Genomic DNA, 15,990 nt, shown 5'->3' with positions numbered 1-15,990 from the left:
TTAAATTTATCTGTGTACTTTTACATTCAAACCTAGTGTCCCTAATACCCCACAATACATACCTGATTGCATGCTGGCATCTAGTAGCAAGAAATTTAATGTCAGATAATGATGTCACCCTCCATTACATGATACCATTAAACAAAAGCAGAAGTTTCACTGTTATTCTCTCAAAATTAACAGTTTTGGTTTTTTTTTAATTCTAAGAGTTCATTTCTTGAGCAGCATTTTCAGTGATACAGACTACACCCCCTATTCATAACTTAGTATCTTTTTTTATTTAAAAGCAGCACAGTTTGTAGTACATGTGGGTTGTATCTTTTCTGTGTGAAATTAAGAAAACTAATCATCTTCAGCTGGAGAAGTCTACCTGGAATGCTAAAGATAAAGCAGATGTTTACTGGTAGGCTACAAAGAAAAGAAGGTTTGCTAAGCAGCATGTTCACGTGAGAGTTAGTTAGGTACATGAAAGTCCAGCCTTTGCTTGAAGTGACTGCTACTTTTCATTGTAATGTTTTATATTTTGAGTGCAAGGAATGTATCCTTTCATCAGTAAATGGGAAACTTGCAAAAAAACACAAAAAAACCCCACCAGATTTTCTGTCCCATAGAGAAACAATGGTGGGGTCCTAGAGTTCCCAGATAAGAGTTTACCAGTGCAGATTTCCACAGTAGCAGCCTTTTTGACTACAAAGTAAGCAAAACTCACAGTACTATGATAGGAAACAAAGAAATCCAGTGCCACTGGTTTGAACAGGTATCATTCATTAAAAAACTTTGGTGAAAGCTGCTTACATGCCTTCCTTGCAAGGCTTCTACAATTGTAGAAGAGATTATTTACTTAAGGAACTGCAGTAAACACATCAGTATTTTTCTGCAAAGGGTTTCATTCTGCATGGACAATATTAACATATTAATGCACATTAACATTGCAGTATTCCTGATACTATTTCTAAAATAATAATTTATCAAACATTAGGTAATTTCTGCAAAATCTGGTTAAGTTTTTATCAGTACTTTCACAGAAATGATCACAGGGTTGATTTTATTTTTTGTGGGAAACATTATTATATTTGTTCTTCAACTAATCTCCATGTTGGATCCTCTGTGACATTTTCATCATTCATTACCCTACTACAGAAACTGGACTGTTTATGTGTTATGCTGAAATAGCAGAAGGTACTGATTCAAGCAAGTACCGTGCTTTCCAGAAGTCTGGAACATACCTACATTCTGTTGATAAGACCCGATTAAACATAATCAATAAAAGTGCAGTAGCTGTGTGACAAAAGCAATCAATCATTATAAAGATTAGGATTTCGTTGTGTACACAGGTATCCCAAGAGCTGATCCTTATCTCAATTCATACTGGCTCAGTGTACATTAGCTAGAGAATATTCTAGGGAAGTACCATCACTTGCTGGTGCTAGGGCAGTGAGAAACACTGCTTTATGAAATGGCTCATGTGGGTATAAATATGCTTATGTGCTTGACCACTGATGGCATGGTCTTTGTCGGTGTACCACTGTGGGAAAGAAAAATACAGAGAATGTTAGTTCTAGCTACATCTAAATCAAACAAGATAGATAGACATAAAACCATGTGCAGCCATTTAAAATTAGCCCAACATGGAGACATGATACTTCAATCCCTGCTTTGCATGTGGGATGCACCATTTATTCATACTAAAAGTACAAAAGGAGTATGTGGCTTGTCCAAATGGAGGGTAGATGCAGCTCTACAGTTTAGAACAGCACCTGATCTCTTGAGCCTGTAAGGCCTGTGTATTTGTCTGAATGACAACCACGCACTGGTGCACTTCCTCCTGTATTTCATCATTTTCAGCACTGCTCCCCATGAGCTGGGAGAAGGGAGGAAAGGAAGAGCTTGCAGCTTAGTCTGTGAGTTTTCATGTACGGCATAAGAAGGGGCAAATAACTACGTGTCTGTCTTACAAGTTCAACAGAGAAAAACCAAACATTACCACTGGATAGGAAGATAACCTGGACAGATTATCTTGGACTTTAGGATATAAGTAAGGGTTAACTTCAGCTATCTATCTCTAACATACTATTCACTGGACTTTGTGTATATGCAAAGATTGGTTTTGGCTGTTTGAGAGCACAAAAATAACAAGGTGAAAGATTAGGTAAGCTGGGTCAAATACAATTTGTTGCTTTACATTTTTTCTTGTACAGAAGATGCATGGGTGGGTTATGTTAAAATTTCAGTCACTGAAAATGAAATAGGAGTATGTGAACTTTAAGATAGCAGTTAATTTAAACCTTGCAACAGGGAGCTTTTACTATTATTCTCATAGTACAAACCCATTTTTATGATTATAAACAAAACAACCATACCATTGCCTGAAAATCCACTTCAGCATCAACAAGAGCTTTGGAAATCTGTGCTGCTTGCTGAAAGTGAACATTATCTGAAAAGCGGAAGAGACAGAGGAAAAAGGTAAACAAAAAATAGCTTCTGTATTACTCTAGGGGAAAAGCAAAGCAACGAACACAGCAAACTCCCCAGCACTGCTGACTGAAACACAAATTAGTTGCAAAAAGCAGTATTATTTTATTGACGTAAATTTAACAGCCTTGCCCCTTCATGGTTTTGTTTTGTCAGTAGTAGAATTGCGAACCTGTCTGTAATACTAAAATGTCTAATTAACTGCAACTCACCATCTGCTGTTCCATGAATAAGGAGATATTCAACTTCCTTGAATTTTTCAGCTCTGGCCATTACTGTTGAACTCTGAAATTACAGAAAAGGGGGGCGGAAGGAGGGGGGAAGAAAAAAGGTGCAATTTATTAGAAGATGATTTGCTACCAAATGACTTTGATTCCTGTTGACATAGTCTGGGGTCCTTCACATAAAAACAACCACCCCTGCTCCCCCCTCCACACCCCGAAGTAGCATGTTCACATATCCAGCAGCACTGTGCTCGCACTCAAACCATTCTGCACTGATCTGCCATTATTACCAAGGGTTATGTCTGCAAAGTAACAGGCAGTTCCAGAGGGGAAGAGTTTTGTGAGTGAGATACACATTTAATGCATTGCTAACATGTTGTTAGCCTGCAGCACACCACTTGCCATAGGTTTCCTGTGCGACTGCAGACAAGTTAAAGAATGTTGCCATGGCAACAGTGCACCCTATGATAGCAAGGAGGAAATATTGCAGAGCCTACATGTGTTATCTTCCCCACCAAAACATACACTAGTTCACATGTAGGTAAGTCAACAGAGCTAATATTCCACCAGTCTCAAGTAAAAATGGGTGTCAAGAAGTTTAAAACAATGCTCTCCCCAAATACAATAGCGAAATGCCTGAAGGAAGAGAGAGTAGATGACATCTATAAATAGATGTCAAGCTGCATTTTGGGAACTGAAAGACAATACAGTGATAAAGAAAAAAAAAGCTACTAGATTAATCAAGAAACTTACACCACAGTAACAACATACTCCCTAAAACATAATAACCACCTGATCATAATGTGACTAGGTACTAAAGAATGAGGAAAGTAAGGATTGCAAGTAAGATCTTTAACTTGGGAAAGGAAAGGGAATGGGATAGTGCTCTACCATGAGAATGGGAAGATGACAAGGGACAAGAGACAGTATTTTGGGTTTGACAAAGCAATCAGTATAATAGGGCAAAAATACACTGATTATATTTCTTTCTATTAGCAACATTATAGGGATTCTCTTATGAAAATAACTGAATCCGTGTGGACTTTTCTCTGTATTACAACACCTTAAAAGCTACTAGGCAAGGGAAAAAAAAAAGATAAAAATTAAGAATAAAAGAATTTTGATTTGGTTGTGGTTTGTTTTTTTAATTTCTTCTGCACCATGTACTAAGGCTGTATCCTCACATAGGGATTTTCATTTAGTACCCCCAAAACATTGTATTACCAAGACACAGAAGTGTTCAAATTTCTTTATGTCTCTTGTATACTCATGAATCTTTAAAGCAAGCATAAATATTAATTAAATGTCAGAATGACTTACCATAGCCCTCTCATCACTGCAAAGAACTGATTTCCCTTAATTCAACCAAATTAAAAAAAGTTCAGAGGGGAAAAACCAGCACCCTCACAGTCCCTAACACTGCAACTGCCCTCTTTTAATAACAAAAGGCTGCAGAGCACCAGAAATCCCAGCTAATATATGGTGGTAATCCACACACACTGGAAGGATGACATCCACTGCAATGACTTGGTATCATGGAGTAAGAACAGATAGTTATGAGAGTGCCAAAATTTAGAAAGAGGACTTTGATTTAGTGAGCATTGGCACAGCAGCGAAACAAAAAGAATGATTCAGAAAGTAATCGCCCAGTGATATAAACAAGCAAGCAAGCAAACAAAAAACCCCAACAACAAAAGAAATCAGGAAAAACTAAGTAGTATCCTTTGAGTGAATCATTTTCTACATGTGTAGAGGGAAACTTGATAGGTTGCCTTTAAAAGCTTTCTTCCAGCAAATCAGTGCTGGTTAAAGGGACAGCCAGCCGTCTGTGAGTGGGAGCCTGACTTGAGCTATGCTTCTGAGAACTTGACTTTCCAAAAGCAGTTTGAGAAAGGATGTCGTTATTTTTCCTCTCCAAGCCTTAAAAAGTTAAAACTATTTATTTGCTAAATACTTCAGAAAGAAGGAACACACAAAAGAGATAGATACCTTCTAAGTTTTTTTGTCACTTACAAGCGATGTCTCACTTGCTGTACCCATATTCAACAGTAAGAGTCCCTTCCCATAAAACACGCTTTACAGATACAGTACTGCCAGAAGAAAAGGTTGCAAGATTGGGATCAGTCTCAAGGTAGGCACAGTTACAGCACAAAGCAACAACTCCATCAGCTAAACAAACCTGAAATGGCCAGCAAATAAAAATTTACCCCATCCATAATTATACTGCTGGGACAAAGGTTCTGAAAAGGTAATGTGTACAAGTGCTGAGAATTCGGCCCTGCTGAGTGTAACTGCCTCTTCTAAAGATCACCCAGCAGTCAACATTTTATCAGCACTCCACAAACAAGTTAAGGTTTGGCTGAAACTGAAGGTCTCTCTCCCCTTAGCATATTCTCAGATAATAGAACAAATGTCAAATCAGTACAAGATGGCATATTTACAAAATTGTACCCTGTTTTGCATAACCTAATGATGCAGCAGTTCTTAAGGACTGAACATTTCAAATCTGCTAGAAAAAGATTGCCAAATCTATGACTGTTTCAAACACTTGCCAGAAGCATATCAAATTCAGAGTGAACTGCAAAATAATCTTCTCACAAGTTGAACAGTCTCTTTGGTACACTTTACATGGCTACTGCATCTGACCTCCTGAGCTCTGCCCTGATACAGTCTTTAGTCTTTACATCAGGGATGTTTCCTCCCAGGCAGCCTCTGCTCCATTCAGCGTAGGATCCCTGCACAATTGCATTAGGAGCTCCACCCATGCTTATTCTTTTCTTTCACAAATCTCTAATTTTTAATAGTTAACAACTACCCTAAAAGGCACAATCAATCATCACACCTAATGGAGTGGGAGTCATCTCTCAGATATGTCTCTTGACAAAGAGCATTTAACATGTCAGACTCTCTTCCTTGAATAAATGAGAAGCTCTGTGTCCCAGTAACACAAAGGTACTGTGTACCCCTCTCACCATAGCTAGTTTCTTCAGACTAAATGTTCAGTCATTAATAATACTCTGTGCATTAGGAAGGTGCCTAGCAGCATGCGTCTTCTTTAAGCAGGTCTGTAGACAGTCTCATTTCTTTCCAATTAGGGCACACACCCTATAGAGTTTATGCAACCCTTCACTTTTCAAGACAGCTTATGCAGTAGGATAGAGAGTATCTGATGCAGTGCACAAACCTGACAGTACAAAGTTAACAGTTCAAAAAATGCTCTAACAGCTTCAGCTAGGAGAGCTTTCAGTACATGTTTTTGCATTTACTTGCTAAAAAACATTCAGTTCAGGAAACAGCTCTCATCAGAGACAGGGGGCCAGGAGGCTGGCTGTTGGTACTGGGACATTGAACAAAGGGGCTGTAAGCCAGGAACATGCTGGGCTGAAGGCAGTAAGGTCCTCAGCATCCACAGAATCCCACAACCCTTCCACTGATGCTACATGAAAAGCAACAAACTTATTGCCTTGATCTACTCCATCCCTCCAGGTTCAAATGGAAAAGTAAATTCCAAGTAATATGTTATTTGGGGCTTCTAACAATTAATGAGGACTTTGGTTGCATTTTCCTATCTCTAGAAGCAGCAGTGAAGTGTGACAATCTGATCCGTGCAATTACCCCTCCTCCATCCAGCCACCATTCTTCCCAATTAGTCCTCTGAGTAACACATTTGAAACCTTTAGCTCTTTGGTACTGGCAGTTTCAACGTGGCCATTGCCAGCAATGGATACTATGCCAAGAAAATCCGACTCCTGGCTTGAAAGGATTAAACAGTCCTCTGTTGCCATCTGTGCTGTGAAGCTGGTGAATGACTTTGTGCACCCAGAGCGTTAACGTTCGTTCTGCACGACGACAGTAACTTCTATTTACATTGCTACCTCGCAGACCTCCTACTGTTCCCACTGCCTTAAAGAAACAAATTTGGGAAACGGCAGGCAGGCGGCTGTGGGCTGCTGGTCAGCCCCTGGTGAGCCCGAGTAGCTCGCTGGTTAGAGACAGACTCAGCTCCAAGTCTTCCGGCAGTCACTAACATTGACCTCAATTTTGACTGGAGTGTCTCAGACAGCAGTTGACAAAACTAGATGGCTGTGGCGATATGTCAAAACAGATGTTTCAGTCCATATCTGTATGTATTTATATGTTTTACCATACTTTTAAATCAATGCAACAACCCTCACTCTTTCCCCCCCTTTTCCATGACAATCACTTTTTCAAAGCATCAAGACACAAGTGCTAAACTGTTTTCTAAGCCTGTTTACCAACCTAAACACTGAGAATGCCTCACCTCTTTGCCTCCATCACCCATCTTTGGTTCCAGCATCACCATGGCTGAACACCTCTGTAAAACATCCCAATGACCAGGGCACAAAGAACCCCTCAGATCCATCACACTTCAACAGCCACTGTATTTCCACCTAGATCTGAAATTATTTAACAAAACCTTACAGAAAGCTTGGCCTGCTCTGCCTTATGCCCAGCTGTTACCCAGCTACGTCAGAAAACTCTTGACGCAACAAAAAGCAGCTGGCACAAGGAACAGCAAGTCAAACAATTCATCAATGTCATAGTGAGGGTAAACAATCCACAGGTATTTTTCAACCTGGAAATTCTCTCAATTCTGGGCAAACATTAGACCAAACCTTGAACACCCTGTGTTCATAGAGATGGGGCTAAAATTCCAGCTCCAACTTGGTCTGCAATTTGCTTGATATGATTGCAGTACAGACTTGCCTATCTGTCAAATTTTCCTAGTCTTTAGGAGATTTTGCTTTCCCTGAAAGAAGCTCACACATTCCCAAAACAAGAAAGTTCACACCACACCCATCTTTTAAAAGTTACATTTCAAAAAGAACCAGAGTACATTTGTTTTGGTGGAAATGCTGTTTAAGATAAAGCATAGTTTGCCCACGAGCCTATTAAATTTTAAAACAAATTTGTTTCTTGGTGATTAAAATAAAACAGTTTTTACAGCTTGTTTTACAGTCTGCAAAGTAGCCAAATGGAGCTGAATGTAAAAGAAACCAAAAAAAACCAAACACACCAAACAAACAACAGAAAACCCACACCATACAGCAAGGAGTAACTACCTCATGCAAATCCAGACACATGAGACTACAGCCTCTAAAAGCACAATGCAACAGTTAGAGCTGGAAGGAAGAAAAACTTATTTCTTCCCATGGGGAAGGAACTAGACTATATAAAGAAAACCAGAGTGGTTTAGAATATAAAGAACACTTCAAAGAAACAAAGTAATGTATTTCTTACATTATAGTTGTTCAGGTTATCACTTGCTATAGGAAGACCCATGTATCGCTCCGTGTATATTGAATCTGTAATAAAAAAAACAAAAACAAAAAAACAAATCAAAACCAGAATCTGCTATTTGATTTTCAGTCAGTCTGTCTATTAGTCTACCCACTGATATAAAAATGCATACAAAAAAAAATGGAAGATAAAAACAGGTTTTCCACAATGAAGCTTGTAGGTAACCATCATTATTCAGAATATTTAATCTTCTTGTTGCCATGGACACCTGAATGCTGAATATTAATAAAGTAGTTTGTGTCAGTGTTACCTTATTGTTATTCTTTCAGTAATCCTAAGGAAATTACTGAAAATCTTGCAGTAAATGACTAGCATTGGACAAAACACACATTTTATCTAAATGTTTCTACTAAAAATCTGTACAATGAAAATGTAGCAGTAGATTAGAAATCAGCTTAGCTCTATGTTATATACAGTAAATATTATGTATCTCTAATTTTCCAGATTCTTCAGCATGGTCTATTTCTCTTTTTTGCAGATTTGCTGCTTTATTTTTAGCCGTACAAATCAATGCTCTGTTGTCATAGTCTAATGTCCACTTGACTTCTCATGAGTGTCGGTGTTGTTGCACTGGCTGGTTTTTTTTTTTTTTGATGCTGAATATGCATGCCTCCATAACCCTTTCCTTTATTTGATCAACTAAAAGTGGAATTTTAGAGATCCTGATCTTCGTTAAATAAAAAAACCCCAAAAAACAACCCACCACAAAATTCCTGCCATGCTGTAATATTCATGTCCAACACCAAAACACTATGAAATCTCCCTTACAGCCTCAACGGACTACTGCTAATACCTGGCAGTAAGATTTGATCTGTGGAATTAGCCAGAGCACATCATATGCTATTATACAGACTCTGTGCTAGCTGCAGAGTGATAAATTATGCCTCGTTTAGTAGAGGTTTGCCAGGAAAAGCTTTTCTTTGAACATTTTTGGACAAATCAAAACCAGAAAAGATGTAAAAATGTGGTCATATTGTACCAGGATATATTATATTTTCAACTGTATATAATTCTTTTAACCTGGAGGAGAGTCCCTATAACTGTATTCATAGCCTCATGCAACTACAGCCATATGGACTATAAGCTTGAAGCACATACAGACTTGCCCACTTGTTCAGGTTTTCCTCAAATCAAGCTATTATTAAGATTAATTTTATAAAAATCTAAATTTTACACTCTAAAGGGAACAAACCTAAAGGCAATTCAAATCCTATTCTGTTACTTTGAGAGAGTAAGTTATAATGCAAGTTTGATATAAAGCCTCACAGTTCATTCTAAGTGAAGCAGCATTTTGAAGAAGTCTAATAGCCATGGATTTCTGACAGACAATACTGGTCTCAGAATATGTGGCAGCTTCAGAAAGCAAACACAGACATATTACAGTAATCCTACAAAATTACAGTAATTTTTGCTTCATTAGAGGTTAAAGACATTACCTGGAATGGTGGATCTGACTTTTAAAAATGGAAAATAAGATTTAGGGAATTGGGGGTTTAATTTCAAAATGCAGTACCCATGAGTTCATAAAAACAGATCAAGTGGCATTTACATGGCATCTACTAGCTAATCAAAGTTCTGTGCTATGAATCAACACTTTGCAGCATGTGCACTGCAAGACATATGGGAATCCTTGTAACAAGGAAGCCATCACATACCATAATACTGCCAACTTGACACGGGGGCAACCGCTATTCCACACTTGAACACGCCGCTTCCAGAGCCAAGCACCATGGAGGTCACATATCCCCCATAAGACTGAGAAGAAAACATTGCTGTTATTTTAGTAGGAAAGAAAAGGATGGGGCCCATCTGCTAAACAGTTCATCAGACATTTATAGGCTCAGTGTTTTTCATATTAATGAACTCCATTCTGAATTTAGGTCAGATCTCACCCAACCTGCTCAGTTGGGGAAAAAGGCATCAAACAGTGCATGGCAGCTGTGGCGCTGATGAATGAGAACTTGCTGGGGAAAAAGGGTGCAAATGCTGCTGAACTGTGACTCAGCTAAGGATGACAGTGTTTGGTAGCACCGTAGGTAGCAGCGAAAAACAGGAAACAAGACACTGCTGAACTGCTGTGTCCCTCTCTGTGCTGGGGGAGTGGGTGGAAGCAGAGCTCAGGCCCACAACACGCCCAATGAGTAGTTGCACTAGGGCAACTGAAAATTTACAACTCCCTCAGAGCAGGCCTACAGCAGCTCACTCGCTAACTCTCCTCGAAAACGTTGAGAGCAAGATTGTGACTGGGGAGTGAAGGATCTTCTGCAGAGTCTGTGGGAGGAACTGTGCACCAACACACTCCTTGCTATGCACAGAAAAATCACTCATAGGCTAGCTTGATACACAGATGAGTAAATATCTGACACACTTGAGCATCCAGACAGCAAGATACCTAAACAATGTCACTGACCACCCAAATGACTGCCCTTACTATAGTCTGAAGGGGTTATTTAGGAAAATGTGCCCATCCACATCAAAAAGAAGAACAATTTTTTGATCTCACTCCTGTCTTGAAACCAGATGACAGGCAAATGGAACTGTTCAAAGCCCTTAAATGTTCGCTCCAATTTCACACTGAAGCCCTCCCAATGAGATAAGCAAAGTAGCTCACCTTCATAGTAATTAAACCCACATATACATACGTTACCTAACCTAGCCACAGTAAAGATACTATTGCTAAGATATTATTGCTATTATGGCAAACAAAATTAATGTACCGAATGACAGTCTGACAATCTGAAAACTCAAGAGATAACCTGTTTGCTAACAGGTTCAGTATCCACGATGCATAACTCCAACATAACTCTAGAGAGGATTCCACCATTCATCCCAAGGCTCATAAGGAGTAAGATGGTAATGCATTTAGTCCTCCGTTTCTGCAGAAAGATTTTCCCTCCCACTAAAGTTAATACTACTACACTTGACTTCATACAGAACAGACATGTTGACCCCAACAAGAAAAGCTAGTAAAAGTATCATCATCATCCTGTCGTCAAGCAATTTATTCACTGGTGCTTGTCGCCAGCAGTGACCAAATTCCAGCTAGCAATTTAATGCAAGATCCGCATTTACTTAAACATACTATGCTTAAACAGAACATGAAATAATACTCCCCATGACCAGAAAAAACATTGAAACAGCAACCTGGGACAGAAATGTTCAGTTTGAATCAAATAGATGTCACTAACACTGCATATGCACTTAGCCTTGCAGCTGAGGGGTATGTACATTCTATTAAACACTCCCCTCTACTGTGATAAGTTTTAAAGATGCATCAAGTCAGAAAACTGGGCTCTGCTTGGATATAGTGCTGAAATAAAATACAGCCAAGCACAACAACATAGCAGATTTGGGTATTTTCAGGCTGCTAGTAAAAATGACAACCATGGCACACAGCTGCTTCACATGTAAATTTACACCTTCTTAAAAAGAAAAAATTAAAATCATTCAACTAATCCAGAGTGATACCAATGAATATATACTTGGGTCATTAAAAAAAAAATATTGGTTCATCTTGCACACAGGAACCTGGCAGTATCCCTTTAATTTGATTTTAATCCCTCTAGTAATCCTAGTTTCTGTTTCAAAGGCTCCTTAATGCTTGCAAAGAGACAATGTATATGGGCATTGTACTTCATCAGTTCATGTACTGTGCCATGACCCCAGAGATACCTCCCACTTAAGAGCTCCAGCACCCTCACACACACACACCACCACAACAAACAGCTGTTACAATTAGGTAAAAAAAACCAAACTACCAAACTTACTGGAGTACTTACCCAACCCCAAATAGCTATTCTGTCCTTATCAACAAAGCTCATTTCAGAAAATTTTCTAAAAACAAACAGAAGAATTAAATACTTAACAGATTGCAGGTTATCTGCCATTATACAGACATGCCGGTTTACCATCATGTCTGCCTCTTCCTATTGTAGAAATAATAATTTTCTACTTCATCAGAGTGACTGCATAAGAAAACATAAAATAATTCAGGCATGTGTGTCTTTAAAAAAAGTCAGAAAACCATCCATGCTTGTGAAAGTAAACCCCTGGACACTATGTAGAAGCCCTCAAACTACACTCATTGACATTTGTATTGTATTAGGTTAGGTTGCACCACCTGCCTTGCCTTTTCTTTTAATTATTATTTTTTTAAAAAGAGGAGCAACCCCCCAGTTGCAGCCATAAGGAACAGGCCAACACCTGTAGATCCAGCCAGGGTTTAAAATGAAGATTCTGAAATGTAATCTGTTTATAGACTCCTTAACATTTTATAGTCCCCAAAAGCAAACCCTGTAAGATTACTTCTTTGTGATTCTGAGATTTTCATACCGACATCGTTCAGTTAGTGAGGTTCTACAAACATAAACCAAGTGATGAACGTGAACTATGATGCAAAAGCTGAGTAGTTCATAAAAATAACTCCTTCACAACAGAAACTTTAAAAAGCTTGGAGTAAAACTTCCAGCTCTAAGTTCCTTGGTAGCATGCTCTTTTAATGATGTGACAGGTATCTTCTCTATAAAATCAGAGACACAATAAATTTGTATTACAGCATTAAGTCTTCCTTCGTTTTGAGTGTAAAACAATTATTTGCCCACAAATGACACACTTCAGCATAAAGAATTAATGCAGAGTTTAGTTATGCTTTCGACAGTGATTTCAAGATTACCATTCAAAACCTTCACCTTTGCCCCTCCACCCCCCCAATAAGCACAGAAAAGAAGGAGCAGATGTTGACCATTTCACTATAGCTCACCTCGCTGCTGCTATCTGATCTTCCACTTCATATGTCCCCAGCCTTCGGTTTATTGCATGCATAATTTCATCCCCTTGGTATCCACTTCCTCTGCCATCAAAGCTGGCCACAATGATGTGCTCAGTGCTTGCCAGGTAAGTAGCCCAGCTGAGCCCGAAGACATAATCCACTCTCTGACTACAGGGTCCTGCATACCTGGGAAAAAAGTGCCACAGAATTCAGGCATTAATTCTCCACATATTTTTGTATCAAGCATTTGAAATACAATTATTGCTGACAATTTTCAGCCAGTAATGAAGATTATTATCTGACAAATTAAACTGAGCAAACAAGAAAAGCATCACTCACTGACTCCAAACTGCTCCTTTGCCTGCACACTAAAAGCAATACGCTTTTTTAAAACGTCAACTGTTAATCAAGAAAACAGACTGGATTTTGTGTTACTGCTTTCTGCTCCAACAAGAAACTTTTATTATTTTGATGTTGATCAGGTTGTCAGAAATCCAAATCAAATTCTTTTTTTGTGTTGGCATATCTAGTCACCTGAGCTTCAAAGCAATGCTCTTCAACTATTTCTGTTCCAGTTACCCATAATTTATTTGGTTAAAGTCTGAAATCAACAAATAGCCTTCATTTGGGAAAATGAAAGAGACCTTTTTTCTGCATTTTTAGTGCCTCACCAGTGTTCCCTAGAGTCTAAACCTTCTTATGCAGGCTGAGGAAAAGAAAGAAAAAAAGCATTTTTCTCAGTATTAAAAGCAAAGAAAAACCTGGGAATTCTCTGTATCAAGCTTTGTTTTTATACACTATGCATCCTGACACTTCTGAAGTGATTTCTGATTTTCGTATCTGATCACTATGAAGCTGAGGTGATCCTGACAAAGGCCCAGGTAAGTCAACAAAAAAAGAATGAAAATCAAAGTAATTCCTAAGAAGCAAAGAGCACTGACTCCTCATTAAAATGTTCAACAGGCATATCAAAAGTATTACAAGTGCTACCAAATCACATTATATAAACACGTATCTAACAATTAACAGGAGTGTTTTTGTGGATTCAGACTTTCATAAAAAAAGGAAAATATTAACATTACTATTTTAATGCATAGCTAAATTTCAGTAATTTCCAGTTAGAAGAAAACATACCATCATGAACAGAAGTGCTAAGGAAGAATGGACCAAACAGCACATGCTAATGGTCCTTGAATTTATGAAAAAACCCACCAAATGCAATCCTGACCACAGCATGCAGTTTGCCAACAACAGTTGGCAGTCAAATATCATAGATAAATGCAATGTCACACTCACTACTTCAGCTTTAGGATACACAGATTATTCAGAGTTTCATTCTGGAACATAATTTCATTTAGTATTTTTCCTAAGGAACCGTAAGAGCAGAGGAGGAGGAAAGCTAATACTAACATCCTGGCTTTTTATTCAGACACAGAATGCATCTGAGCCTCTGCCACCAGCAAAATAGGTGCTTCTTAAGCATTACATCATCTTATGGTACAGGAATCCATCACAAACTGGGATACACTTCATTTTTTTCATTCCCTCTTAAAACTACTTCAAGAAGTAATTAGAAAACATGCCAGTTTTGTGTTTCCTGATCTTATTAAGAGCATTTGAAGTAGATGAAAGTGATTATTAACACAACATTGCCATGTAACTTGAAGACTTACACATCAAGGAGCAGAGGGTACTTCTTTGATGAATCGAAATGGGGAGGCAATATCATTTGATACCACAGGTCTGAAAGGGAAAGAAGTTTGACTTAGGTCGGTTCTCCAGCAAAATAATTTGGCATGCAGTGCAATTCATGCAAGAGCACATCTGAGTCGCTCCCTAAAAAGTAATTTCATCTGAACTGTCCTAATATCTACAGGTAAATGTTCCTACCTAATCTAACGCTTATTATTATTTTTTTTAAAAATGTTTTACAGCTAGGCTATCAGAAAGTCTGGGGCTGGAGTTTCTACAATAACATAGGTGACTCACCATGCTGCCTTGTAACATTATTCTACATTCTAAGCTTACGCATAAAACTTTGTAAGTCTCTACACTAGTACATCTGACGCTAGCTCAGAAATGTTTCTCTACTCGAATTCCTCTCCCAGCACAAAGAAGAAACTTTAAATATTTTGAACCTGCCAGATAGGCTTTGCATGACAGTTTGTAAAGCATCCCAGAAACATATCCAAATAGCTATTATTTCTCAAGAAACATTGATTCCAGTTCCATCCATGTTACTCTTTCCACCCAAGCTGGCTGAGAGTTAGCTGAATATTTTAAATGCAAACCATGTAAGTTTTGCAAAATGATTGGCTTGGCTGCTCATGCATGAATTCTAAAAAAACCGATTCTGCAAAGGAAGCAATGGCGATGGACTGCACTGCAAGTAATAGCCAGCGTGCACGTCTTGCATATTCGTATCTGGACAAATTTCTGTAAAACATTAAACCACCAAAAAATTAACAACCTAAACCAAACACATGAGAATATTAATTTTACTTCTGTGTACTCTATAGTCACAGCAGCAGATTTCTTCTTTGATTACATACATGGATTAGTGAGTAGAACTTGAAGTAGGACTACATAACTGGATTTACTGCTCCTATTTGTGACACCAAAAAAAAGATTCCCCTTACCCAAAAGCTTTTACCCTGAAGAGATGATTAGTAAGAACAAATAGGAAATAAAAAAAAAAAAAGAAAGAATATACAACTGATAGCACGAAGAACATCTTTAAACCTCCATCTTGCCTGGAAGATTTCATCTTTAGCCCTAGTAAAAATGTGACAGAAAGACAGAAAACACAAAGATAAAGAGAGTTATAATATAAATAGGTAACAATGGAAGGAGGGAGGCATCAAAAAGAACAGTTAACAATGACTGACAAAACTAAGTATAGTTTGTAAAATATAATTCTATTAATTAATATTAATTCTTTTTATCAAGAGGAAGTTTGTCACAAAGATAAAAGCTAGTAGTAAAGGCTGCAGCAAGAACAGATTAGGCAGCAGGCCTCCCACTGCCTGTCTATCACAGCTGATTCCTCAGCCTAGAAGCATACCAAGAAAGCTGCTGTACCCAGATGTGCAAATTCTGAGGGGCACCATTAGCAAAGCATCAGTAGTTCCATTTTTTACCATTTCATTTTAGTTTGTATTCAAAGGTTTATGTAGTCTTTGAGCATGAGTGATTTTAGGAACA

General features: G+C 38.3%; 1 protein-coding gene across 2 annotated transcripts in view; it reads right to left on the bottom strand.

Moving 5' to 3' along the window:
• Positions 1-255: 255 nt before the first annotated feature.
• The window catches only part of DPP4 (dipeptidyl peptidase 4), a 40,435-nt gene continuing 24,700 nt past the window's right edge, over positions 256-15,990 (bottom strand). Inside the window, exons 19-26 of one of the 2 annotated variants that reach the window (XM_065670580.1) lie at positions 14,460-14,529; positions 12,778-12,972; positions 11,798-11,852; positions 9,674-9,773; positions 7,959-8,023; positions 2,685-2,757; positions 2,361-2,434; positions 256-1,525 (exon numbers count right to left, since the gene is read on the bottom strand). In XM_065670580.1, coding sequence (XP_065526652.1) covers positions 1,427-1,525; positions 2,361-2,434; positions 2,685-2,757; positions 7,959-8,023; positions 9,674-9,773; positions 11,798-11,852; positions 12,778-12,972; positions 14,460-14,529 — 731 coding nt within the window. In that variant the 3' untranslated portion in view covers positions 256-1,426. Of the gene's footprint in view, positions 1,526-2,360; positions 2,435-2,684; positions 2,758-7,017; positions 7,115-7,958; positions 8,024-9,673; positions 9,774-11,797; positions 11,853-12,777; positions 12,973-14,459; positions 14,530-15,990 lie in introns of those variants that run through there. The other variant, XM_065670581.1, reaches the window with a different exon arrangement.

Source organism: Lathamus discolor, chromosome 3 (genome assembly GCF_037157495.1).
Source record: "Lathamus discolor isolate bLatDis1 chromosome 3, bLatDis1.hap1, whole genome shotgun sequence".
NCBI lineage: Eukaryota > Metazoa > Chordata > Aves > Psittaciformes > Psittacidae > Lathamus > Lathamus discolor.
The sequence above is the reverse complement of the archived record's forward strand: the minus strand, read 5'-3'. Positions and strand labels throughout refer to the sequence as shown.